Source organism: Amblyomma mixtum, chromosome 7 (assembly GCF_055824585.1).
Source record: "Amblyomma mixtum isolate Tamu chromosome 7, ASM5582458v1, whole genome shotgun sequence".
Classification (NCBI taxonomy): domain Eukaryota; kingdom Metazoa; phylum Arthropoda; class Arachnida; order Ixodida; family Ixodidae; genus Amblyomma; species Amblyomma mixtum.
In genome coordinates, this window is record NC_143018.1 from 100,085,118 (window position 1) to 100,111,395 (window position 26,278).

At 47.4% G+C, this 26,278-nt stretch overlaps 1 protein-coding gene across 1 annotated transcript in view; it reads left to right on the forward strand.

The window, feature by feature from the left end:
- Window positions 1-7,905: 7,905 nt before the first annotated feature.
- The window catches only part of LOC149336973 (microtubule-associated serine/threonine-protein kinase 3-like), a 32,805-nt gene continuing 14,432 nt past the window's right edge, over window positions 7,906-26,278 (forward strand). Inside the window, exons 1-7 of the mRNA XM_089553219.1 lie at window positions 7,906-8,161; window positions 9,460-9,727; window positions 10,656-10,821; window positions 17,452-17,624; window positions 19,177-19,247; window positions 20,363-20,848; window positions 24,037-24,167. Coding sequence (XP_089409345.1) covers window positions 7,918-8,161; window positions 9,460-9,727; window positions 10,656-10,821; window positions 17,452-17,624; window positions 19,177-19,247; window positions 20,363-20,848; window positions 24,037-24,167 — 1,539 coding nt within the window. The 5' untranslated portion in view covers window positions 7,906-7,917. The remainder of the gene's footprint in view (window positions 8,162-9,459; window positions 9,728-10,655; window positions 10,822-17,451; window positions 17,625-19,176; window positions 19,248-20,362; window positions 20,849-24,036; window positions 24,168-26,278) is intronic.

The window sequence follows — 26,278 nt, forward strand, 5'->3', positions numbered from 1 at the left end:
TTCACAGAGATATGCATAGCAATATGACGGCCTTTACCCAGGTGAAATAAAGCCGCCGCTGACGGGTGCATCCGCTCACTATACAATTTGCAAACATATATGAAATGCGGCCACCCCACTCCAAGAAATTTCCTAACCTGACTCGCACCCCTGCCCCAAACTGTTGGAGATTTTGGCCACGTTTTCTGCCACTTGGTATCCGCTCTCTCACACTAAAAGGCCATCGGCTCTTTATTTTCTTAATTACATATTCTGCAAATGACATATCCCGATAAAGTTTCTTACTTTCAGCTTTTCCTAGGATATCATGTATTCAAGTTTTTTTCACAATCTCGATGTTTCATGACTTCCGGCCATGTACGATGGCTTCCGGCCAGCACTGTAGAATGCCCTACTACTGAAGGAAGCATTTATGAATGCTGTCAGATTGTAACTGATGATTATGGAGTGTTCTTGAGATTGCTTTCTGTTTCTGCACTCAACTTTCAATCATCTATTTTTGCTCGTGAGTGCATCTCATTTGTTGAAGGCAGCGTGTTGTGCCTTGATTTGTTGTGCGCATGTCACTTATTTTTTTTTTCTTCTCCCGCTCCTGCTTACAGCCTCACCTAGAGACTAGCAGTACTGTGTAAATAAATAAATAAATAAAAGTTACCTCTGTCATATTTATTTTCATAGCTCGCAGCGCTGGGTTCAGATTACGGTCGCCTTGAAAACTCAAGAACGCTGCCCCAAATGCCGCTCAAATGAGGCTCTCCGACCAATGGCGTCGACCGACTGCGATTGCGTTGCGGTTAATCCTCTACTGTGGAATAGGTGGGGACTGGCAGGTGCCTCCACGAAATGGTATTAACCGTGACAGTGTTACCTGTTATCAACATCGTGAGAACCAGTCGACGTCACCGGCTAGAGTGTGTTCATGTAGTAGCATTCGCAACTGCGTTCCTGAGTAGTATATCCGACAGTAGGTTTCAAACACACGGCTTCCTAGCTGAGTTGATGCCATGCGCTCTCTTTATTCACGACAACCAACGGTCGCGCGTCAAAGGCTAGAATCTGTAATAGTGTTAAAACTACGGAAGTTCCAGCTGACTTTGTAGACCTATGAGCACCAGGTTATCTAAATCCACCCTAAGCACTCTTCTACAGAGTGTCTCAGAACCTGCAGTATTGCGTTCAGGATGTCGAATTCCACTATTGATTCATCATCTGTATCAGTAAAGTCAAGCTTAATTACAACGAACATGGGGATCTCGCTAATTACGTTCGTTCTATCTGATGTTTGTAGTATGCGCACTCCACGTATTAAAGCCAAAAATAATGTGTCCGTCAAAAGTGCCATTTATTTTTTAAAAACTGAGTCATGTGCGTCTATTTGTTCAAAGCGGAGCCTGCCGCAGCCTTTCTAGGATGTCCACGGAGGTCACGATTTCCTCGCCGGTAATCCCTGCCGCCAACAATACGCTTTAGCGACGAGGTATACCTAATCATGGTTGAAGCGTCCGCGGTAACTGGTGGCAGATCGGCCACATTAATCAAACTCCTACCGGTATAGGAGAGCGCCCGTGCTTTGGGCATAACCGGAATCAAAGCACGGCTCTGGAAAGTTGTCGTCTGCACGAATGTAGTCATCGTCGGCAACATACCGCTGGATATGCTACAATGACGCATTTCCACAAATCACATGAGTCTGACCACCTGCGTTTTCGGCAGCATCATCTATCGTTTCTGGGCCCGTGCAGCCACAAAAGCAGCGCAAAACACTTGCGCATATAATATATCAGCTGCACTGTCTTCCGTGTGGTGCTTGCATGCACTTGGTATACAGCACAAAAGGTGGAGCCCTCTCGGCAGATCGACACATACCGCGTGATCAGCGTAGCCAGCAAGTCATTCAAACTTCTCAAATCGCTGCCGTTAATGGATGCACGGTCAAGTGCAGTAGCTTCGCTTTCGACGCTGCCACTATCGCGTGCCTGCCGCGCTTCTTCAGCTTGGGATGGTTTGTCCACGGAGTCTGCGCAGACGCAGGCGATAAATGACCTTGAACGTCTTCGGCGCGTCATTATCTACAGTTCATTGCGTCATTATTCATCATTATCTACAGTTTCAGTGCCACCGTTTTGTGGATTTTTTTGCGTCAGCATGTTACTTCGAGGGCGAGTTTACGGCGCCTCCTCATTCTCTACAGTCGAGTGGGGCGGCCACTGTTGTTCTGAGACGAACTGTCGTTGCCCCATTGCTTATTTTGACGCAGCACTGCATTCTTTCGTAATATATGAGCGTTCGTTATATCAGTGGCCGCTGTAAGTGGGCGGCTCAACTGTAGCAGCTTCATATGCGTAGCAACGAGAACGGTGTTGAACACAATGCTTTTTATGAATTGAGCCAGAGATCTTATAAGCAAGTTGCGTCAGCTCGTGGTGACACACCGAGATGGCAAAAGTAAAGCATTTTTGGTTTTGATGTCATTGAGTGGTGGCGAGGAAGAAACATGAAAACAACAGGCAAATGGTATTAGGCGTGCGTAACACGAAGTTCTCATCTCTAGGACGCAAGATTGAGCTACGGCTGTCGACAGCTGACGGATGAGCTTTCATGCTATCAAATACTTACTACTTCTCGTGGTGATGGAGAAAAGAAAAGGTTTTTTTCTGGTTTATGATTGGTTTATGGTTTATGGGGTTTAACGTCCCAAAGCGACTAAGGCTATGAGAGACGCCGTAGTGAAGGGCTCCGGAAATTTCGACCACCTGGGGTTCTTTAACGTGCACTGACATCGCACAGTACACGGGCCTCTAGAATTTCTCCTCCAAAGAAATTCCAGCCGCCGCGGCCGGGATCGAACCCGCGTCTTTTGGGTCAGCAGCCGAGCACCATAACCACTGAGCCACCGCGGCGGCAAAAGGTTTTTTTCATGTGCCAAATATTATTTCAGTGTATGACAATGTTAGCTTAGACAGAATGTACGCTGCCAAGTGCTAGATCTGAAACCAGTTCTTTAATATCCGGGTCTCTTGCAATGGAATTCAATGTTTTGTACTGGCAACCAGGATGCAGGCTTGCCTCTAAGTCACATTTTACTGTCTGTCTACGTACTTACACTATGGATAAGCATATGGATCGCCGCGGTGGCTCAGTGGCTATGGTGCTCGGCTGCTGGCCCGAAAGACGCGGGTTCGATCCCGGCCGCGGCGGCTGGAATTTCTTTGGAGGAGAAATTCGAGGCCCGTGTACTGTGCGATGTCAGTGCACGTTAAAGAACCCCAGGTGGTCGAAATTTCCGGAGCCCTCCACTACGGCGTCTCTCATAGCCTTAGTCGCTTTGGGACGTTAAACCCCATAAACCAAACCAAACCGATTTATACCGGCAACGAACGTACAACCTTTGTCAGAAGTATACAGCCGATCATGTGGTTTCTAAGTGAGCAGTGTAGTGGGACGCTTGTAGCATAACCAGTAGCTTCGAGCTTCGGAGGGGTGAGGGCGAGCGCTTCCATTTCAGTCAAGTGATTTGGAACGCTGGTGATGTATAACAACGAGCCACACAGCATCGCCTAGATATACGCTAACCCAGTGTGCTGTATATTTCTACAAAGGCCATACCTCATGCGAAAGTTCGTGAGCGGGCTTCCCCTTACGTCAAAGCTGGCCTAACTTAGATGGCGGTGGTCGCATCAGAAGGATTATGAAGACCACAGAACAAACGCCATGGGTATGAACGGAAAGTATGCAACACTTATTCGAAGGATCGAACATAACACTTCGTTTCCCCTTGCGTTGTGGTCGCTCGAAGTGTGTGGTCGCCAATCGTGCTTGGATCAACTGATACCTATGACAAAGCCTAATAGCGAGGTATCTGATATGGGGAGGGTTACTGCGGGCTATCATACACCACTCAATAGAGGTTATTGCAAACATACAAATGCACGTTGCGGGGTGAAATTGAAGCAGTTTTGGCAGCTCACTCAAACCGTGGTGCTCTTCTTTAGTGCATATCAGTTTAGATGACGTTCCTATTGCCTGTTGGAGAATCCTGTAAAGTTTGCTTTGAAGTACCCAGGTGTGAGGAAAAAAGATCAAACTGCGCATTTTTTCAACGATAGCCCTATTGTGAAAGTGTCTCTTGAGCTATGAATAAATCATTGAAAATAAGTTTAGATTTCTCTGCTTCGACTGTCACGAAGGCGGTTTAGCTGGAAGTTTTTCAATTTCAGCGGACAGACCTAAATTCTTAAGGCCGCCTAGTAATATCCACATTGCTGGCACGCTCTTAACACTGCTTGACGCGCTGACATTTCCTTGAACGGCAAGCCTGAAATTAATAGCCGCAGGTATTTCATATTTAACTTCACGGTATATAACACAAGGCATTCGCTACAGTGCAGGGTCTTTATCTAATGACTCACTCGAAATTGCTATTCGCGGAAGACCAACATAGCAACGCGTGCAAATGCAGCTACGCCTCATTGTGCGTTGTGCAGCTAGTGCAGAAAAGCTGAGGGGCAGGCGATATTCATTTCATAATAATGGTCTGAAGATTGTGATTATATAATCATAAAACAATTATACCAGAAAATGCTTAACCTTATCTCTGAGCCTGCCGGTCTCAGCTGCACTTTTTTCCCTTGAAATCGACTTGTTGCCATAAGGGGACATCGGCTATCTTCTGAGCGTTACATGTGCTTGTCAATCCCATTCCACCTTTTTGCTTCCGCTGGGATATCAGCAACTCTATATTGTTCTCTAACGCATGCTGCTCTTGACTGCCTCCCAGATTTGTCCCAATCGTTTTTTCCTCCTTGCCTTGATGCTGTGTTTTCATTCTGATTTCTAAGTAATCATGAGCGTTCGTCTTTAGAAAAACTTCTTCAGTGTATAGAATAAAGTTTATTAACTTTTTGTAGATAACTCCTGCAGACTTGTTTATTGACACTCTATAGATTTATGGGCATACATTTTTGTGACAGTCTATACACTATAGACAGTCTATAGACTATATAACTGCATATAGGAAAGTAATAGAGCCTATCAGAACCCTATAGATAACCTATAGATATTTTTTATTAGGGCACGTGCAGGCTGCGTAGAAGAGTTATTGAAAAATATAAATCGCTTGTTTATCTTTCATATTAGGGATATATCGGTAGGCTGCTGATCACAACTTGGGTGCCCACCAAGTGCAGTCTAACCTTTCTTATTGTGATGAAACTCCATGATTAAACAACCATCGTTTTCATGTCCTTTCATTTTCCCTTTCTGTTGTCGCCTTGTTCTTTCCGATCATTTGCTTTCTTTTTGCTTTTCAGAACGCAACACGAGCTGAGTTAGCCGCTCCTTGCAGAGCTGGGCCGGACTACTATTCGCTTGGCTCCATTGACCGCTTTCCAGCGCTCCTAGAAACCTCTCAACGACACCAGGTCGCGGGTGCAGGTCGCAGGCCGGAACAGTCACGTGAAGCGTCTCGTACCTGCAGTACCACGTGGGTCGCCAAGCGTTACCCTAACTGGGAACAGCACTACCCTCGACGTTTGATCCAGGTCTCCCCGTGGGACGCGTCCTTAAAACTCGGTCAAGATGGCGATGGTCTCCCCACCATCGGCAACATCCCCAGGTGAGCGCGCTGGTCTCCTGGTCTGTTCATCGCCCTCCGTTTCCGATGCGCCATCTACAGTCGAATGGCATAACGAGTAGCATCCGCAGCGAAGGAAATTGTGTGCAGTATACTCAACAAAATGAAACATGAACTGAGCGCAGGAATTTCGGAACTGAACCTGCAATGAAGGGCGACGAAACGATGCTGAAAAGTAAACAACGCTATGGCCTCTGAAAGCTCTAATCTGAAAGTGCAGCATCCTTCGCCCTAGACGGCGCGAAAAATGTTGGAAAAAAGCCTTCCAGCTTTTTTAAGGTAGTGAGGAATGTATAACATTTATCCTACCGCAATTGAATTTATCTGCTCTGCGTGGTTTACTTCGATAAAGGAAGTAAAAGCCTCTATTACGGTGATTCAGAAAGGAAAGAGAGGAGGGGGGTAATTCAGAAACGGGGCAGGAGGGGAGAGCTGGTCAATACGCGGAACTATTGATGAAAATTTCGCACGCTGGTAGAAGGTTCGCAGGTTGTGTGCGGCATTTGTGGCGGACAGCAGATCTCATCTGAGGAATAAATTATTCAGAACTGAGTCAGTGCAGTCATCATGCCTCCAGATAAAGGGTCCTAGAAAGAGCTTTCGAAAGTCAAATAAGGCCGCCTATGGGCTAGACAGCGGGCTGATGACCATCGAAGAAAAGTATTTGTATCTGATTTACGCAGAAGCGACGGCCTACAACCTTTCCCAAATATTGCAAGCTAGCTGTTTCCTGCATGTACAGAGGGCAAAACGCTTGTCTAGAACGCGTTCTGGACGTGTTTCGGGCTGAACACGTGATATCCAACGATAACCTTTGGTTAAAAATGGTCTGGACGTAAGCATGTGCAGTTAAACACATAGGATTTCATCGTCATTTCTTTCCTTCCTGGTCGCAGCGGCTTTGGGAGCTGCGGAACACACAGCTGGGTCGTTCTAGGCATGTGTTTTGCTCTATGTACTCTCCAACATTGCCCTCCTTGACGCGTCTTGCACATCGTTTAAAAATGCCATACTTCACGGCAAGCAGATGGAAGCTATTAGCTAGATTCTTCCACTGTCATTAATGGCAGGTTCCCTTGAGAGCACGGCGGTGAATTATCGTTCTCCAGCCGAGCATGAAAATCGCGAGCATCTGATCGAACCACACGGTTCTGTGCAGTGCGAAGGACGAGGGGGAGGGGGGAGTGGGGGGAGGTAAGCCTCGGAAACGGTTGTCAACTCGGCGAATACCAGTCACCTACAAAAATCATTCAGGTCTCACCACGCCTCTTTTGCAGCTCGCATGTCCAACATTCTCAGATAAAAATTTTGAAATTGTGAAAATTGTAATATACGCTTATGGAAATATTGAAGGTAATGGTCCACTCTTCTTATAAGTAGCAAAATGTTTCTTTTAAAGTCATTTCATCGATCGCATCGAACAGTTAAGACTGTCATAAAAGACCAATAGGGAACACTTTTGATGATAGCAGAAACCATAATAGAAAAAAAATACAAGACTGCCGTCGGGTGATCAGCGGTTATATCGATTGTTATAGTGAAATCTTACATTATATGAAAAAAAATTGCATTCATAAAGGATTTCCCGCTTAAAAATGATTTTGTCAAGAATTATGTCATCATCATCAGCCTGACTACGCCCACTGCAGGGCAGAGGCCTCTCCCATGTCGCTCCAATTAACCCTGTCCTTTGCCAGCCGCGGCCACCATATTCCCGCAAATTTCTTAATCTCATCCGCCCACCTAATTTTCTGGCGCCACCTGCTACGCTTGCCTTCTCTTGGAATCCACTCCGTTGTCCTTAAGTACCAGCGGTTATCTTGCCTTCGCATTACATGCCCTGCCCAAGTCCACTCTTTCCTCTTGATTTCGACCATGATGTCATTAACGCGCGTTTGTACTCTCACCCACTCCGCCCGCTTCCGATCTCTTAACGTTACACCTGCCATTTTTCTTTCCTTAGCTCGCTGCGTTGTCCTTAACTTAAGCTGAACCCTCTTTGTTATCCTCCACGTTTCTGCCCCATAGGTGAGTACCGGTAAGATACACCTGTTGTATACTTTTCTCTTGAGGGATATTGGTAAACTGCCATTCATGATCTGAGATAACCTTCCGTATGCGCTCCACCCCATTCGTATTCTTCTAGTTATTTCCCTCTCATGAATCGGATCAAGATCATTTATGTGTCAGGCATCAAATTTTTAGTCACATACCTGCGCGTTTCTTCATATCCAGTGCGTACCGTTGGATAACAGAGACGCTCACTGCCCGCAGGTGCCGCCGCCATGGAGGAGAAGAAGCGTTCGGCGGCCAAAGTGGTCACCAAGCTCTTTCCGCGCATCCCCAAGGTCACCACTCTGCTGCTGGAGTTCTACGTGAAGCGCGAAAGCGGCATTGAGCTCACCCGAGAGCCGCTGATGCACTTCTGCCAGGAGGAGGTCGTTCTGGCCGCACAGGACACACTCGATAAGCTCAACGAGCAGGTCATCACTTACCAGGACATGAGAGACATGGCCGAGAACTTGATAGGTGAGACCGCACCGCGTCAGTCCTGGAGTCAAGGCGGCAAGCTGGGCTAGTTGGTCTGTCATAGTTAATTAATAGACTAGCGCATAAAACTGGGACAAAGATAGAGAAGGAGACAGGACGAGCGATAAACATCAACTGAAGATTTACTACAACAAACAGGTACTTAAAAACACTGCAGTGGCACATGCGCACAGTGGGTTACAAAGAGCACAAACTAATCAAAATGTGGCAAACTGCTTCGGAGATACATGGTTTCTTTCCTGGTCAGGGCAAGTGATGTCGTGCTGACACAGTTATCCCCTTCCCTGTTAACGTGATAAGCCTCACAAATCTCACGGCCTAACCTTGTGCCTCCCCTACCAAGCACACTCGTGGCATCAAACGCCGGCACGCACCCGCACAGCTTACAATGCGTGGCCAAATGGCTGCCTCCCACCAATGAATCCCCCAGCGTGCGATGCTCTCGTAGCCCTTCATTTAGGCAGCGTCCAGACTGCCCCACGTAGCATCTACCGCAGGGGAGGGGTATGCGCTCGTCCTGTCTCCTTCTCTGTCTTTGTCCTAGTTTTATGCGCTAGTCTATTAATTAACTTAACAGTCCTGGAGCAGTGCCGTTTTTTACGAAGCTGTACATTCTTGACTCCAAACAAATGACGAAACCAAGCGGATGGACTGAATGATCCTTACGCTTTCACCTTCTCGCTACCATCAGCCTAATTAGGCCCACTGCAGGAGCAATCTCTCTCCCGTTGAATCCCAGTTGACCCGTCCCACAGCTGTGGCAAGACCGGGTTGATTCGAGGGTTATGGGGGAGGCCTTTGCCTTGTAGCGGTCGCAATTACACTCAGAAGATAAACCTCCCAACGCAAACGGCTTCCTTGCTTTCCCTTCAAACTTCCTGGTCTCATGGCCCATCGGACGATGCCCCCTGCTACGTTTGCCTTCTCTCGGAACCTACTTCTGTACCATAAACGACCACCGGTAATCCTCATTGCTCATCTTCACAGCCCCTCCTTGATCTCAGCAAAGATATACTAATTCGCGTTCGCCCAATTCATTAGTAAAACACTCTCCGGGGCATGTTGGTTCATATCTGGCAAGAATAAAAGCGCAACAAGACGACATAAAGAAGGAGGACAAAACGACAGGACAGGCGCTACTTGCAGGACAGGCGTGTTGCAAGTCGCGCCTGTCCTGTCGTTTTTCCTCCTTCTTTGTGTCGTCTTGTTGCGCTTTTATTCTTGCCAGCCCAATTCATGACCCACCCTACCCTCTTCCCGTGTCTTCGACCATCTAGGCCTGCATCTCTTGGTGTTCAAGAAGGCCCAGGACATCGCCAAGGAGCTGGGAGAGAGCATTCGAAAGCTGATCATCATCGTGGGCGAGCTGGCCACGTCTCTGGAGAAGGTGTCCGATGTGCCTCCCACCGACTGGATGGGCGTGGGCGACGCTGTCATGGAGAAGACCGCGAAGCTGAACATGGCCGAGATTGCGCCTTTCTGGACGTTCATCCCCAAGATGAAGGACTTCCAATGTGTAAAGCTGCTCGGCGCTGGAGGCTTCGGGTGGGTAATTGCCGTGTCTTCTCTTTCGTTTTGTTGGTGCTAGAGCATTTGCTATGCATTTACGTGGGCAGACGTGAGCAACCGGGGAGCAATCGGCGAAGCTAAGTTTGGCGAAAAAACTATACTGGTTTCTCCTGGCAGCAATGCTGCAGCCATAATAGACTTCACAGGCCATAGGTCATAGTTTTGCCTTTTAATGTCGAAGCCTTACTAGTCCCATTGCTAGAAAAGGCGGTGGCTTCTCCTGGCAGCAATGCTGTAGCCATAATAGACTTCAAAGCCCATAGGTCATAGTTTTGCCTTTTAATGTCAAAGCATTACTAGTCCCATTGCTAGAAAAGCTGGTGGCTTCTCCTGGCAGTAATGCTGTAGCCATAATAGACTTCAAAGCCCATGGGTCATAGTTCTGCCTTTTAAAGTCAAAGCATTACTGGTCCCATTGCTAGTTTTCTTAGGAGTGGCTATAAAACATGACGTCAAAGTTGGCCCAAACGGAATTCGCAATTTTTCACATGCTAGGTACACTCAACGATAATTTTAAGACTGAGAATCGCAAAAAGACAGAAAAGACTTGAAAATAGTCATTAAACGGTAAACAATGAACGCTATTCCATCGACAACGGTCGGTTCGGCGGATTCATGTTTTTTGGTAGCCTTTCAATTACACACACCTACACTTTACAGAAAGATGGGGATGTCATTTAGAACGTCATCGACTTGCCGCTTGTAACGTCGATCACATTGTAATATTTCTCTGTTGATCAGAAAGACTTATCTCAATACCGCGTGCTTTTCTTCAGCAGCTTTTCTCAGCACTGGATGAAGTTGATGTCCTCTTTCAAGCTCATGTTATACACACTTTGTTTTATGGATTATGGTGGTATCATTCCGTCGTTTAGCGCTTCCTACATGGATCTCTTGATTCCAGAGCCGTGTACAAGGCCATCTACAAGCCCACCAACCTAGTGTGCACGATAAAGCTCGTGCCGTGTGACAAGTTCCAGCGCCACAAACAGGCTTGTGTGGACAAAGTCACGGCGTCCGTCATCAGAAACCCCTTCCTAGTCAAGTACTACGCTTGCTATTGCACACGCGTGAGTATCAAAGCCCTACGTGCCATTTTGAACCTAATATCCTGGTAAACTTTCTTTTAAGATGGGTCAGTTCTTTTCCCTTTTTCTTTGCAATTGGCCGCTTTGCAATTGCAATTGGCCGCTTTGCCCTACACTTAGAAAAAAAGGTAGTATTACTTACTAACTTTTGGGGTAGTAACTGGTTGTCACATATGTTACTACCCTGTTAGTAATTGCAGTTAGTAACGGGAAGGTTAGTAACTGTTAGTTCATGATGTAACAATAGCGCACAAGGAACATGAAGGACGGAAAGGAAACGACGCAGACTAAGCGCTTGTCTGCGTCGTTTCTTTACCGTTCATGATGTTCATGATGTTCATGATGTTACTACCCTGTTAGTGATTGCAGTTAGTAACGGGAAGGTTAGTAACTGTTAGTTCATGATGTAACAATAGCGCACAAGGAACATGAAGGACGGAAAGGAAACGACGCAGACTAAGCGCTTGTCTGCGTCGTTTCTTTACCGTTCATGATGTTCATGATGTTCATGATGTTACTACCCTGTTAGTGATTGCAGTTAGTAACGGGAAGGTTAGTAACTGTTAGTTCATGATGTAACAATAGCGCACAAGGAACATGAAGGACGGAAAGGAAACGACGCAGACTAAGCGCTTGTCTGCGTCGTTTCTTTACCGTTCATGATGTTCATGATGTTCATGATGTTACTACCCTGTTAGTGATTGCAGTTAGTAACGGGAAGGTTAGTAACTGTTAGTTCATGATGTAACAATAGCGCACAAGGAACATGAAGGACGGAAAGGAAACGACGCAGACTAAGCGCTTGTCTGCGTCGTTTCTTTACCGTTCATGATGTTCATGATGTTCATGATGTTACTACCCTGTTAGTGATTGCAGTTAGTAACGGGAAGGTTAGTAACTGTTAGTTCATGATGTAACAATAGCGCACAAGGAACATGAAGGACGGAAAGGAAACGACGCAGACTAAGCGCTTGTCTGCGTCGTTTCCTTTCCGTACCTCGTGTTCCTTGTGCGCTATTGTCACATCATGAACGTTATCCAACTTGCCCAGCTGTCGGCTTTGCTTAGTAACAGTTACTAACCCATTGAGTTAGTAACGGCTGCTACCTGCAGTATGTAACGGGCAGCTGGAAGTATTTACTAAGAAAATGAGTAGAAACTCGCATATGTTCCTAGATTCATCGTACGGTGTGCTGGCGTGGCTTGTCAAATTTATGCGTACTCGAAAAATAAAAAAGCTTCACAGTCAATTTGACTGATTACGGAATCCAGACAGAGCTATCAGAGCGTGCTGGCCGTAAATCACACGCTTAGGTTTAAGCTTATCGCGCATTACATGTAGAAGTCATGCGAGGTGATGGCATCAACAACCTTACCGTGCGCACACAAAGGTTCAGAATGCAGGAAAAACACAAATCACAAAAAGTCACTCTCGCGCACTGCGCGTACACTTGTAGGGAAATCTTTCTCAGTCTTATATACTCCGTAAATCAGACTCTAATTTACTGGCTAATGGCTGTTAGCGGTTGAGCTAAAATAGCGTTAATTATGAAGTTGAGATTGTAGAAACAGCTTCCTGACTATATGCCCCTGCAGAAAGGTTTAATTACACAACCAATCTATTAGAACGACAATCTGTGTTAATTTATATTCTAAGACTTTATTTTAGGGCTAAAGGAACGGTTACTAACTAGGTAGCAACTAGCGACCATAGTTAGCAAAAAGGTAGCAAGGGCTACTTTTACTAACTATACCTTGAAAAGGGTATGAATAGCTGATAAAAAGTAGTAAAACGAAGTCAGAGTTAGTAACTGTTGCACTTACTACCTTTTTACTAACTTTTTTTAAGAGTGTAGACCTACCATGATACACCAGAGCCGGCAACATACGTTGATTAATACCTAGCTAACAGCCTTGACGTCAAAGGCGGTAGCGACCAACAGTATGCGAGGAAACTAATAGAATACAAATCATAAGTGAAAGGAGTGTGAAAGAAATTGACCACAAGAAAACATGTAGACATGGACGGCGCTGTCCTGTGTGCATATTGTGTACGTGTCTATCTATGCTGCTCCACCTATCAACTATAATGCACCAACTCGCTCAACAAGCATCTCTTCTACAATAGAATAGAGCGGGTGTTAACAATAGCTAAAAATCCAACATTGGACGACGTAAAACATGGGCCAAGGCAACGTTTCGCCTGGCACTTCTTTCAAGCGGTCGAAGGCATCTTGGGGTTGGCACCCTCATACCATCTTCATTTGTCCAGGCTTAATACCCAGTTCTTAGAATCCGATACATCAATTTCTCTTTTCCAGGTTAATCATGGCTACGCTTTCGATGCCAGCAATGGTAAACGGGGTCCGTGAGCTGCGTAACCTAAATATGGCCGCGCACTTCTAACAACATAGCTATGTCCCGACTAGTCCGACCTACGTGCGTTGCACTGTTGCACGCCAACCTTATTGCTTTTCTCGCACGTATTGTCAACAGTACAATTGGGATGTCTCACGATTGCTGTGCGCAAACAATATAAGACTGTTTCGCTCCAGGGGCAGCGGTAAAAGTCATGGGATCGCGTGATTGTAAGAAGCATTAGAGAATTTTTTAGAGAATCTCCACGTTTCTATACTGTGCAACTGAGCGTGCTCAGCAGGCTCACGTTAGCTAAGTATACGTCTATGCTCATACGTCTTTGATTGCTAAAACTTTTCATTAGCACTGTGCCTTCGATCGAGGCCGTGGTTGCAGCATTTCGATGAATACGAAATTAAAGAGTCACAGGACGCTTACGGGTTTCCTAACTGAATGATACAGCGTTAGCTGCCTACTAACTACTAACTACTAACCACTGGCCACTAGGCCACGGCCGCGGTGGCCTAGTGGTCGTAGTTGTGGGCGCTAGACGCGACCCCACTTTTATTAAGACTGCTTGAGACGCTATGAGCGGCGGCGGCCAGCGAATAAAACGTCCGCTCTGCCCGAGTAACTCGAACATTCTACTGTCCGCGTGTTCAGCACCTAGGATTCAAAAGGTGCTGGAAGGTGCGAGAGGAGCGTGGTGGGAGGTTCTAGGCTCGTAAGTGGGAGGTGCATTTGTACCTGTGGGTGCCTAGAGGAGGTACTACGGGCGCTGACTTCAACGACACAAAGCTTAGGAGAGAGGTAAGAGAGATGTCATTAAAGAGATGTCATTAACACGGGTTAATGACAGCCTATCAAGAGGAAGAAATAGGCTTGGGCAGGGCATGTAATGCAAAGGCGAGATAACTGCTAGTCCTTATTAAGGGTAACGGAGTGGATTCCAAGAGAAGGCAAGCGTAGCAGGCGGCGGCAGAAATTTCGGTGGGCGGATGAGATTAAGAAGTTTGTGGGGATTTGGGGGCCGCAACTGGCAAAGGACAGGGTTAATTATAGAGACATGGGAGAGGCCTCTGTCCTGCAGTGGGCGTAGTCAGGCTGATGTTGATGATGATGAAGAAAAGCTAACGCTGTAACCCTATGGGCACCCCAGCAGTGACCTAGTGGCTAGATCATCCGCCTCGTCTGCAGAAGGGGGGAGGGGACAGGGGGCTAAGCTCGTAGCCGATAGGTACATGTCTACAGGTCAGTACCCGGGGACGGGCTTGCGGACGCCGACCATGGCGCAAAACTCAGGAAAGATCTAAGAAGAGCTAACGCCGTAAAACGAACGTCACATTCTGCGATTTCACCATAGAAATGAACCTCTTACATTTGGACGTTCCTAATAGCAGCAGCGCTGCTTTGACGAGTAACAATGTATTAATTGTTAACCACTGAATCTTTCCGCGGACTACTCTCTTGCCATTGCACTCTTGCTTTTAAGTGTCAGCAAGAGTGAAGCTTAAACCACTACTAGCGTTTGGCCCTCGTGCCTGCAGGGTTAGCTTGCATGCAGAGTGCAGGCAGAGCGAACGACACGTTGGGTTTGAGTACGAAAAGCTATTTTATTCTTTCGGCTCCGTTCCCACGTTTTCACCGGCCCCAGCGCGGGGCCTCTCCCGTGCGAAATCCTCTTGCGCTGAATGATTATTCCAGCGACCGCTGGAGGGTCGCCTACTCTCTGGCCGGCGTCTACACCGCGCTCTTCGTAAGTCGAAGACTGCAGCACAGTCGGCAGCATTCAGAATTGCGCCCATTTTGATTCTTCTCTTCAAATGTGAAAAGAGGTCACACGTTTCGATTCGCTCGCTATCCGGTGTGCAGCAGTGCTCTTAAAGGTGCACTGGCGTGGTGTCAGTCTCCGACAGTTTGCCCTTAATTTGATGTGTTCACTCCCCGCTGCTTTCACCTTAAGGCATTCGTGCGCAGACGGCACTAACGCTACTCCTGCCAATGCCTTCACAGCATTGCCTCCATTCCATCTCCGTGCGCAATATGCTGACAGGTTTGGCTGTTAAGCAAAGGGTTGGAAATTCGAGGCTGTCCGTGAACAGGCTTTCTTTTGTCCTCATTTTTGCGAACCATAATGGCAATCCTCCCGCTTACGCGCCAATTTAAATCCCGCGTTTTAAGCAGGCTGAACGCCACTGCAGGAGCACCGCACTGAAGAACCCGTCGCCCCCAGACATTGTTCTGAGGGGAATGCAGTAGCGAAATTAGGTGTGTGTGTGTGCGGCTAGTCCTTCCTTTTGACGCATCTATGTCAGTGTACTACGCGGCATAAACAAATAATGTGGGGCTTTAATTGGGGAGATAAGTACGTTCTCCCCGTTCAACCGCGGCTTACACAGTTCAAAACAGCGCGGACCCCACCCCGTGATTGCGTACGCTACCGAGCGCACGCCGACCACGGCGGGCCTTGCTCTGAGGGAACAAATGAACGACACACTAGCTGGCACAAAAAAGGCATTTATTGCTGCAACAACAATAACGCCAGCTAGCAACAAAATACGCTGAGGAATCGAGGACGTCCGCCTCACCAGCGCGGTTACGAGCAAACGTTCGCCCACGCTAGGGCAAGGGAAACTCCGAAGCCTGAAGGGACGAGCTGACGGGAACATGTTTCCACCGCGAGGTCGCCCGCCGGCGAAGAGAGCGGAGCCTTGCGCCGAACGTCCGCAAGCTTCCCCGGCCCCTAGCAGAAGAGGATCCCCCGCGCGCGCACAGCAAACACACCATCCGTGGCGCTCGTGTCGCTGCGATGCCAGCGCCCTCCCTTGTTAGTCAAAGTAACAAGACTAAGGAGGGTGCATCGCGGGGAAGCTAACTAAAGGGGACGAACTGAGGGTACACTGCGGAGAAGCGAACCACAGGGGACGAGAAAGCGCGTCCCCACAATATAAATATTAAACTGTTTGGTTTATCGTCCAGAAGCGACACAGACGCTGCGAGGAGCGCAGTAGTATTTTATACCGCAGAGTGCTGACTGTGATGCTCTATCACTGCTTTTCACATTAGCGACTTTGACCGGGAGCTCCATACAAGCACGCTGCTTGCAACACTTTACCTAGTCTTTCGAGTCACCGGCGAATTTTCACAATGTGCAATAGCATCACGGTGCAGGTTGCTTGCCTTTGCGAAGTAGGTCTAGCCGAGCCGAGTTCGTTTTACAAATTCGGTAAGTAGGCGTCCTCATGTTTAAACGCCGAGAGGCATAGGCAACACTCACGGATTGTGCACGTGGTCGCGCCAGCTGAACTAATTTCTGGGGAGTGATATCTCAAATAAGCGGCACTTTTCCTTGACTACGTAAGTGTCAGAATATCAATAGAAAGACAGAGCACAACTTCTTGCAAAGCTAGTTGTTACATAAATCTTCAAACAAGCCAGCACTGAAAGCCGTCTTCGTGTGGTATCCATTTCTCTCTTCTTTTGTTTGTGAGTTTAGCATTGGTGATGAGGGGTGAGGAGAGGTTACTGTTTACAACTCAAGCCACTCGATTCATTGTTAAGTGATTGTTGATTACCGCAACGAGCGCTTCCAAATGTTAAAATGCTCGCCCTTGTGATACGAGCGTTGTTTCAATCTTCCTCCATCGTTCTCCGGTCATGTTGTTTCATTGTGCCTTGAGATTGGCTTTAGAGCATTAGTCGGACTCCTCAAACGAGAGAAGGCAGCGTGTTCACTAGCGCAGCTCGGAAAAAGAAATGCGAGTGGGGGAAGTACTGTGAGGTAAACAAATAGCGGTTTGGAGGGATGCGTTTCAGCGCGCCTCGTATAACGGTCGTTGTGTACAGCTCTCAGCGAACAGAGAACTTTCTCAGGGTCAAACGGCGTCGTAGTCGTCGTTGTTCTACATCGCCACAGGAAACTAGCGCGTTTATTCGCTGTCCAATCAAAATGCTATGCCGGTGATCTGGACCGCAAAGTTTATATGTACTAGGTGGTGAGTGCTATCGTGAGATGTGTGGTACAACTATGGCCACTGCCTTTTCGCCTTGGCTGTCGTCGGAAACGTGATGTAGTTTAATACTTAATTGCTTCATTATTACACAAGACAAAGTAACTAGCGTGTTCGTATAGCTGAATTAAATTTTGAATTGCGTTGTGCACACGACTGTTGCCCCCGAGAAGACGCTCTGAATCGCGCCGACCCCTGCAAACTTGCCCGTGATGGGCATTCAGAGCACTTCTCTCCCGCGCAGGACGCGTACCTCACCGTGATGGAGTACATCTGCGGCGCGGACCTGTTCCGTGTGGTGGAGAAGGCCGTGTACCTCAACACCGAGCAGGTGCGCATCGTGATGGCCCAGCTCATCTTGGCCCTGGAACACATGCACTTGCGAGGCCTCATCCACCGAGATATCAAGGTGTCGAAGTGAGTGCCCGCACTGCTGGACTCCCGGACCAGGCTTTGCAAGTTGTGCCACTAGGAGTCTCGATCAGCTGCGGTCATGGCCACCTCCGCTTACAAGCCCGCGCTTTTCATTCAGCAGTTCCCCCCTTCCCTCTCTCTTTGACAAGTCCTTCGTACTTTCCCCTTGCTGTCTGACATCCCAGAAGATGTTGGCCTTGCTGTGAATAACGCGGTCACTGTTGGCCTGTGCGCTGCGCAACTTTAATTTCATTATCATTATGTGCCGTGCAGAAAAGGGCATTTTCTTTGCCATTTACACGCTTAGATGGCGGTGCACTTAAGGTATTAAAATAAACTCCTTAACAAACCGACCATGATTCTTCTAAACTCAATAGTGTTACTCATTTCACAAAAAAATATCGAACTATAAGCACAGTGTAATTGCAAGATATGTCTTTTGAGGGCTTCTGTACGATATTAAGTCCAGCTTTCTTGCGCATCACTTATAATTGTGAGGCAGCTGTTGAATACTGTAAGATAGTGTTTGGAACTTTTTGAAAGCAATGGTCCAGTCTTCCGACGCGTAGCAAAATCTTGCTTTTAAAGATTGTCCTGCTGTCGCACCAAATGATTAAACGTGCCATAGGAAAGCAATAGGGTGAGTTTTTGAGCATAAATACTACAATTAAATAAAATAAGCCCCGCCTCAACAAACGCATTTACCCTCCCCCTCATCCATCACTCATGGTGCCGGAGTCTCGCCTTCTGCGGCACATTCAAATGAATGCAGTTGTCACCCCGTCCCGCCTCTTTCTCTATCGCTATCGGTCGGACCCTTCCTGTCCCAACTGCCCCTGTATCTATGCGGACCTGGCCCATTGCCTCTTCTATTGCCCGGCTGCTCAGCAGTCGGGCTCCTTCCCCTCACCCTCTCTATCCATCACCACCTGGCTCGACTGGCTTGGCGCTGAAGGGGAAGAAGAACAGCGGCTTCTAGTCGCCCAGGCGGTCAACATGCTCGGCCTGTAAATTACGGTCGAATAAAGGTCTTTTACTACTACTACTACTACTACTACTACTAATAATAATAATAATAATAATAATAATAATAATAATAATAATAATAATAATAATAATAATAATAATAATAATAATAATAATAATAATAATAATAATAAAATAAAACTACAAGATCCAAGAGAGGTATCTGCGCATACATTGATTATTACGGTGCAATCTTACAACATGCGGAAAAACTGGGCTCACAAACAAATTTCCATTGAAAAAATGAGCTTGTCCAGAATTTCTAGGTATGTGGTGCCAAAAATTCATAGCGACTCTTAAGCACTTAGCAGCGCTGATCGCAAGCCGTATTCGCGTAACGTATTGCTCTACAGTCTTACGAGCACTGCGCAACGCGTGATCGAAAGCATACTCCAGGCGAGACGACGATCGTAGTCTTATCCTTTCGGACCGGCGATGGGCGAGAAGTTTCAGCGGCCGACTAGTGCTAAGTCGGATTCAGCAAGTACGAGGCTGAAGTAGCCGTTTAATTTTTTTTTGTTTTTTACAGCATGCTCATTATCCCTGGGGGAAGAGTCAAGGTTATTGACTTTGACACGAACAAGGTTTGCATCGGGCACTGTAAGTACCGGATGACCATGTGTCCCCAGTATTCACAACAAATTTAACAACGAGCGTAGGGCAGTGCTTATGCTGGCACAGTTGTGAAAGTTTTGAAACCTGCCTGTGTTGCAGTACGACCAGTTTTCATGCTCCGATGTGGACCTTCGGGGAGCCAGTTGAGAGTGGAATCGAAGGTTGGGGGCGTTGAGGTACCTTGTCTCCTCGACGCCTTACAAACCTGGCACACTTGCAGCTGTGGGCTGTGACTTAAAGCTGTGCAATGGGCGACAAATTCGGGTTTGGCCGCTCTCATGTTTAGTTGGCAAGTAGGCCTGACAGTGTAGTCCATAAAATGCATTCGACTGGATTGGATTACCTACACGAAGCCTTCGTGTTTGTGTGCCGGAGTTAGCCCACTCCATGGCCGTAAGAGGACTGGTGATGAAGCTGCCATAAGAAGAGAGGGGGGGGGGGGGCGGAGAGGGAGGCACGCTGGATGGAGAATGTCGCGCTGTGATGCATGCACGGGCGTCAAGAATGGTCCCAGCACACTCCCTTGGGCGACCCCGGAGCCGATCGGACGACAGCCTGATTGTCGCTCATTACCTGTACAAATTGATAGCGATTGGTTAAACAGTTAGTTATCCGCATGATCAAAATTTCCGGAAGGCCGTTGGGTATGAGTTTTAGTATTAGTTTTTCATGTGTAATTATATCGAAAGCTTCGCTGAAATCTAGAAGTATTGCATCAACCTGACCGTTCTCATCAAGGCATGAAGCGAATGAATATATTACTGCCCCTAATTGTGTAACTGTTGAATAGCCTTTTCTGAACCCATGCTGGAAATTAGAACTCAGTGCTCTTCAAAAATTTATTAATCGGATTTGCAATAATGTGTTCCATTAATTTACATTATGATGATGCTGCTCGAACGCTTTCGGCCACTGTCCACTTGACCACCCTCATAGATGATGACTCTGCACTGAAACGTGTACGCCAAGAGCATGTGCCGATGCTGCACCGTGTCTTTACATTTTTGCTTATGTGTAAGAAAGATGTGTAAAAATCTTTTGTGATCTCGTGTAGAATCACTGAATCAATAAACGAATGAATGAACGAACCATTCGCGCAGACTCCAAGCGCGTGTGCAAGGGCTACTTCACCAAGACGTCGTTGGAGTTCCGCGACGGCGAGTGCGCCGGGACGGTGCCCTACATGGCACCCGAGATCATCAAGCACCGGCCTTACGGCCGCGCGGTCGACTGGTGGTCGGCGGGGGCCACCTTCTACAAGATGATGACGGGCCGGGTGCCCTTCCGGGGGGAGACGCCCGACGCGCTCAAGGACAAGATCTGCAACCAGCCGCTCAAGTGGCCCAAGGTCGAGGACCACCCGCACTCGGCCACGCCCGAGGCAAAGGACATGGTGTTCAAAATGCTCAAGAAGAACCCCGTCGAGCGGCTGGGCTCGAGCACCTACGCCGAGATCCGGGGACACCCGTTCTTCGCCGGCTTCAACTGGAAGCGGCTCTCCTCGACGCAGAACCTGGTCGATATCCCCGCCATCGGCGAGTGCATGAAACACCGCAAGGACACGAGCAAGGGACCCGAACGGCTGAGTGAGTACCACCAATCCCTCTTTTTTAAGTTCACATAGCTCGCTTCGCAGTGAGACGCCTTTGACCTCTCAGTTCATTCACTGGTCATTATATTCATTCACCTCTCAGTTTGACCTCTCAGTTCATTCACTGGTCACTCCACTTAACGGAGAGCGCTACCTGAACTGAAAAAAAAACGTATAGGTTTGAATAGGTCAGAAAATAGGATTATGGGTTTGGCTTTATACGGTTAATATCGCACAGTACACGGGCCTCTAGAATTACGCCTCCATCTAAATGCGACAGCCGCGTGCGGCACCGAACCCGCTACTTTCGTGTATTGTGCGTTGTCAGTGCACGTTAAACAACCCCAGATGGTTGAAATTATCCGGAGCCCTCCACTACAGCGTCTCTCGTAGCCCGGCTCGCATTAAGACCTTAATCCTACAAAGCCAAACCAAATGTGCCATAATCCTATTTTCTCACCCATTCAAACATAGGCAAATTTTGAGGCCTTTAATGCCTCATACTGTCGTGACCAAGACGTGTTAGCAAATGTGTCCGCGTTTCGGATGCATGCCTTATATGGGCATATTACAATCAATAGCCAATCGATACTTAACCGGGTGCAATCTAAAGACATCGGAACATGATACAAAAAGAGATTTCATGATTATATCATTGCATTTAATGACTAAATGACTGATTGGTAATTAGTAGTAGCTAAGAAGAGGCATGTGAGACTGTGCACTGCGCTAGTACCTTAACTAACGCTAATCAATCAGTGTACTAGTTAAGGTCACGCTAACTATCACTAACCATACATTAACTAGTATCACGAAATGTGCAAGTCATGCTTAACTATCATGAATCATCATTAATAGTTAGACGTTTCATAGACATTGTGTCGAACATTCTAGAGAGTTCCATCACTTGAGAGGTGAGTGACAGGACATGACGGATGGCATGAAAACAATGGTAAAGACCAATTAGCTTAATTAACCATTCTAGTCAGACCACATAAATTAATAAAACAGAATCAGAAATTGGTAGAGTTGGGGAATCGAACCAGGGTCTCCGGAGTGCGAGACGAGCACGCTAACCACTCCGCCATGCCAGCTAGATGGTTTGAAATGAACAAAGGCGCGTCTAGCTAATACGGGTTCTTCGTTCACTCCCATCTTCCTCCCTTCCTATACGGCGCGGTTCAGGTGTTCAGCGAGATTTGCGAGAGAGGTACATTTCCTTTCCTCAAAAACCAGTTTACCGACGAGCAAGGCGTATAGCCTAACGGGAGATGGCGTTCTGTGGACTCCCTGGCAGCGTTGCAAGACGCTGTCGCGTTCCACTCTTAGAGGCGAAACTTAAAATCTTAACCACACATCAGTGAGACAAGCAGCAACACCGCGCTCAAGGGTTTCGCCTCACCACACTTTAGGTCAACAAAGTGCCCCCCTGAATTTTTTCAATAGGTTTACGTGAAAACGCGAGCGTCTAGCCAGGACTGCTAGGGCTCCCACGAGCTCAGACCTCCTGAACCTCGAACGGCTACTCCGCAGCTTGTACCTCAAGCAAGCACAGTTTACACGGGTAGCTCTTAGTGTAAGGTGTCCGGCGATCCCGGCCGCGGCGGCCGAATGTCTTTGGAGGAGAAATTCTAGAGGCCTGTGTACTGTGCGATGTCAGTGCACGTTAAAGAACCCCAGGTGGTCGAAATTTCCGGAGCCCTCCACTACGGCGTCTCTCATAGCCTTAGTCGCTTTGGGACGTTAAACCCCATAAACCAAACCAAACCAAACCAAACCATGTCGTCACGTGTTGTCCGCTGTCGGTGGGCGTCGCAGGGTTGGCGATATCAATGAAAAATAGTGTGCGAGCCGGCAGGTGGCAAATGCTCGTGGTCAGGCAATAGAAAAAAAATAATCTGCGCCTCAATGGTTGTGCAGCGGTACGTAGCGGTGATACGTTATAGTGAAAATATTCTGGACCTTTAGGCCATCATCGAGTTCAAGCGATGTTTAACCGCACCGTGGTGAACGTGATCGAAAACATAGGCACCGACCTCATTAAGAACCCGGCCTGAAGTGTGCACAAAGGCCCTGACCGCGGGCCAGGGAAGGTTAGACAAAACACAAAATGGAACACGATGCTGAGCTTCCTTATCGGTAAGCAGAAGCTTCCAGGCGAAGTCGACAAGCCACTTGTAATACCGCCGAGGCGTGCGTTTTAGCGTCAGTTCAAACGCACACCCTTTGACTTTTTCATGTAAACCGTTTGCGACAGACTTTCGTTCATGAAGGCTGGAGTCGTCCGAGGCCGTCCATCTTTTCCATGGTAATTAAGGTAGTTTGTGTATCACGTTAATCAACGTATATCACTAACAGCTGCCTCTGAAAGTATCAGCCTCAAGCGATCGTCGCACCTGCGAATATTTGACCGTTGTTATGTAGGAATGCTGGCTCCCTGCTTAAAGCAGGGACTCACCTATGGGGCAGAAACGTGGAGGCTAACAAAAAGTGTTCAGCTTTAGCTAAGGACAACGCATCGAGCTACGGAACGAAAAATGAAAGGTGTAACGTTAAGAGATCGGAAGAGGGCGGAGTGGGTGAGGGAACAAACGTGGGCTAATGATATCCTAGTTGAAATCAAGAGGAAGAAGTGGGCTTGGGCAGGGCATGTAATGCGAAGGCAATATAACCGCTGGTCCTTGAGGGTAACGGAGTGGATTCCAAGAGAAACGCAAGAGTAAGGGGCGGCAGAAAGTCAGGTGGGCAGATGAGATTAAGAAGTTTGCGGCGATACGGTGGCCGCAACTGGCTCAGGAGAGGGTTAATTGGAGAGACATGGGAGAGGCCTTTGCCCTGCAGAGGGGGTAGTCAGGCTGACGATGATGATGAGGATGATGATGCTTAAAGCAAAGCCCACTGAATTATTGGTGTTCCTGTGGTGAGGGCGGCGGAAAATTTGTGGAAACTGCTTATGGATAAGAATCTTCGTGGCCAAAACTATCGGTTTTCACAGAGTTTTTCTGTCTTCAGTAAGGACAGCACGTTTACAAGCTTGTGTACCAAAATAAATGGCAGAAATAACAAACTTCACACACCGGCATAGCCTTCAGGACAGGGAATATTTCTATCTGCGCGCTGGGCAAAGGTGACCGAAAAAGAATGTCATTCGCGCTTCATTTCGACTCTTGCGTGTGTTCCCAGCCGTGAGCGCCACAGCCAACACGAAGAAGAAGCCGCTGTTCAAGGTGGAGGACATGGTGGACGTGGAGGCGTCGACCCAGCGGCCACTCTACACCTACTCTTCGCCGAGCTTCAAGAAGATGATCAACTTCGTGAGTCACTTCATTCAGACGTTTCCCTTACCCCAGACACTCCGGACAAGCGCATTACGGTTGACGGGAAGTTGTTAATGAACGCATTTATTTTGACTATCGCAAGACTGCACGATCACAATCAATATATCCGCTTCAGGACGATTATTGTCAAAAACGCTCCCCATTGGTTATCCATGGCAGTCTTAACTGGTCGGTGCAAGCACAAGGCAAACTTCAAAAATGTTGCGAGGACACTTTGGCTACTAAAGTGTTAAGGGGCGAAAGCCGAGAACACTGTGCCGTGACGACTTCTGGTGGATGTGACGTCACACCGGTCCCGTGGCTATATCGATACCCAAATTATTCATCTTTCGGCGATCTTAAGTGTTAATTACGCCTAATTACACATTTTTCCATCTCCGACAAATCCGACGTTTTTCCGACCATTCTGTGAATATTTTCGAGTGCCGTGACGACTTCCTGTGGATGTGACGTCACACCATTCCCGTGGCTATATCGACGTCCGCACTTTTTCGACGCAATTTCGGCATTTTTGCTTATAATTAGCTAATTAGTCTACAGTCATCAAACTTGGATTCTAGGTTCTTTTTCCTTCTCCCTCTATCTGAAGCAACCATTGGTTTTCTGCCACCGCGGTGGCTCAGTGGCTATGGTGCTCGGCTGCTGGCCCGAAAGACGCGGGTTCGATCCCGGCCGCGGCGGCTGAATTTCTTTGGAGGAGAAATTCGAGGCCCGTGTACTGTGCGATGTCAGTGCACGTTAAAGAACCCCAGGTAGTCGAAATTTCCGGAGCCCTCCACTACGGCGTCTCTCATAGCCTTAGCGCTTTGGGACGTTAAAACCCCATAAACAAACCAAACCATTGGTTTTCTTCTATCTTTTTTTAGTTCCCGAGTTAAACGCGTGTGACACGCTTTGTTAACAGACGACAGTATGAGCAATTAAAGGCTTTCACCTTTTAACAAGATTTCTCTCTGCATCCGAACACTAGACAATTCCCATCAATATGTTCCTAACAGTCAGCTTACAATTTTCCACACTTTCATCCCAGTTATTACCAGAAATAACCCATTGGCTTTCTATGGCAGACTCAACCAGTCGGTGCGAGCGCATAACTTTGAAAGCAATGTTTTTGTGCTCGTCGGAAGAGACATTCCCATCAATATTTTCGTGAACATATAGGACCGACCTGAATTTGTTTTCCGCACCTCCTGGAATTCATTACGGCTATGTGTTGTGCTTGCGAATGCTAGGACATTATTAGCCGAACTGTCCTTATACTGGTTTCGCTGTTCAGTCAGTGTTTGCGGCTCACACAGGAAGAGCTGCATTAGCGATGTCTCACTCAGTAGTCTTCGCTGCCTATTTTCTGCCATGAAAGTGATCCTAGTGCTGGCTTGATGTTAATTTGGCATTGTGATCGCGAGTCGACGTTGTAGCGACCCTTGTCAGTCGGAAACGCCACTCTCTTCGCTGCGCGTATTAGTGGAAAACAAACACGTGCACGTTCATACTGAAAACTGCGCAAAAAACGAAGACACAGAACGAGAAGGCACGACATGGGCGCAGAGTATCAACTGAATTTTTATTCACATGAAGAGGCCTATATAAGTATCTTCTACCCTCAGTGAGACAAGCACAAAAAACACAACAACCGCGAAAATCAACCCAAAACACAATAACCCACTATCCCTTCGCGTGCACCGTGATGCAACCGTCAATTAGCCTTCCAAAAAACTGCGCACAAACAAAATCACGACAACCTTAACGGTCACGCTGATATCACGCCAAAGACCCATATCGCATGCAGTTTTTTGGAAGGGTAATTGACGTTTGCATCACGGTGCACGCGAAGGGATAGTGGGACAGGCGCCATGTGTGTTTTGGGTTGATTTTCGCGGTTGTTGTGTTTTTTGTGCTTGTCTCACTGTGGGTAGCAGATACTTATATAGGCCTCTTCATGTGAAAAAAAATTCAGTTGATAGTCTGCGCCCGTGTCGTGCCTTCTCGTTCTGTGTCTTCGTTTCTTGCGCAGTTTTCAGTATGAATTCCTACCAACTAGCCCAGTTTACCGTTCTTATTACTCACGTACACGTGCCGCGAAACGG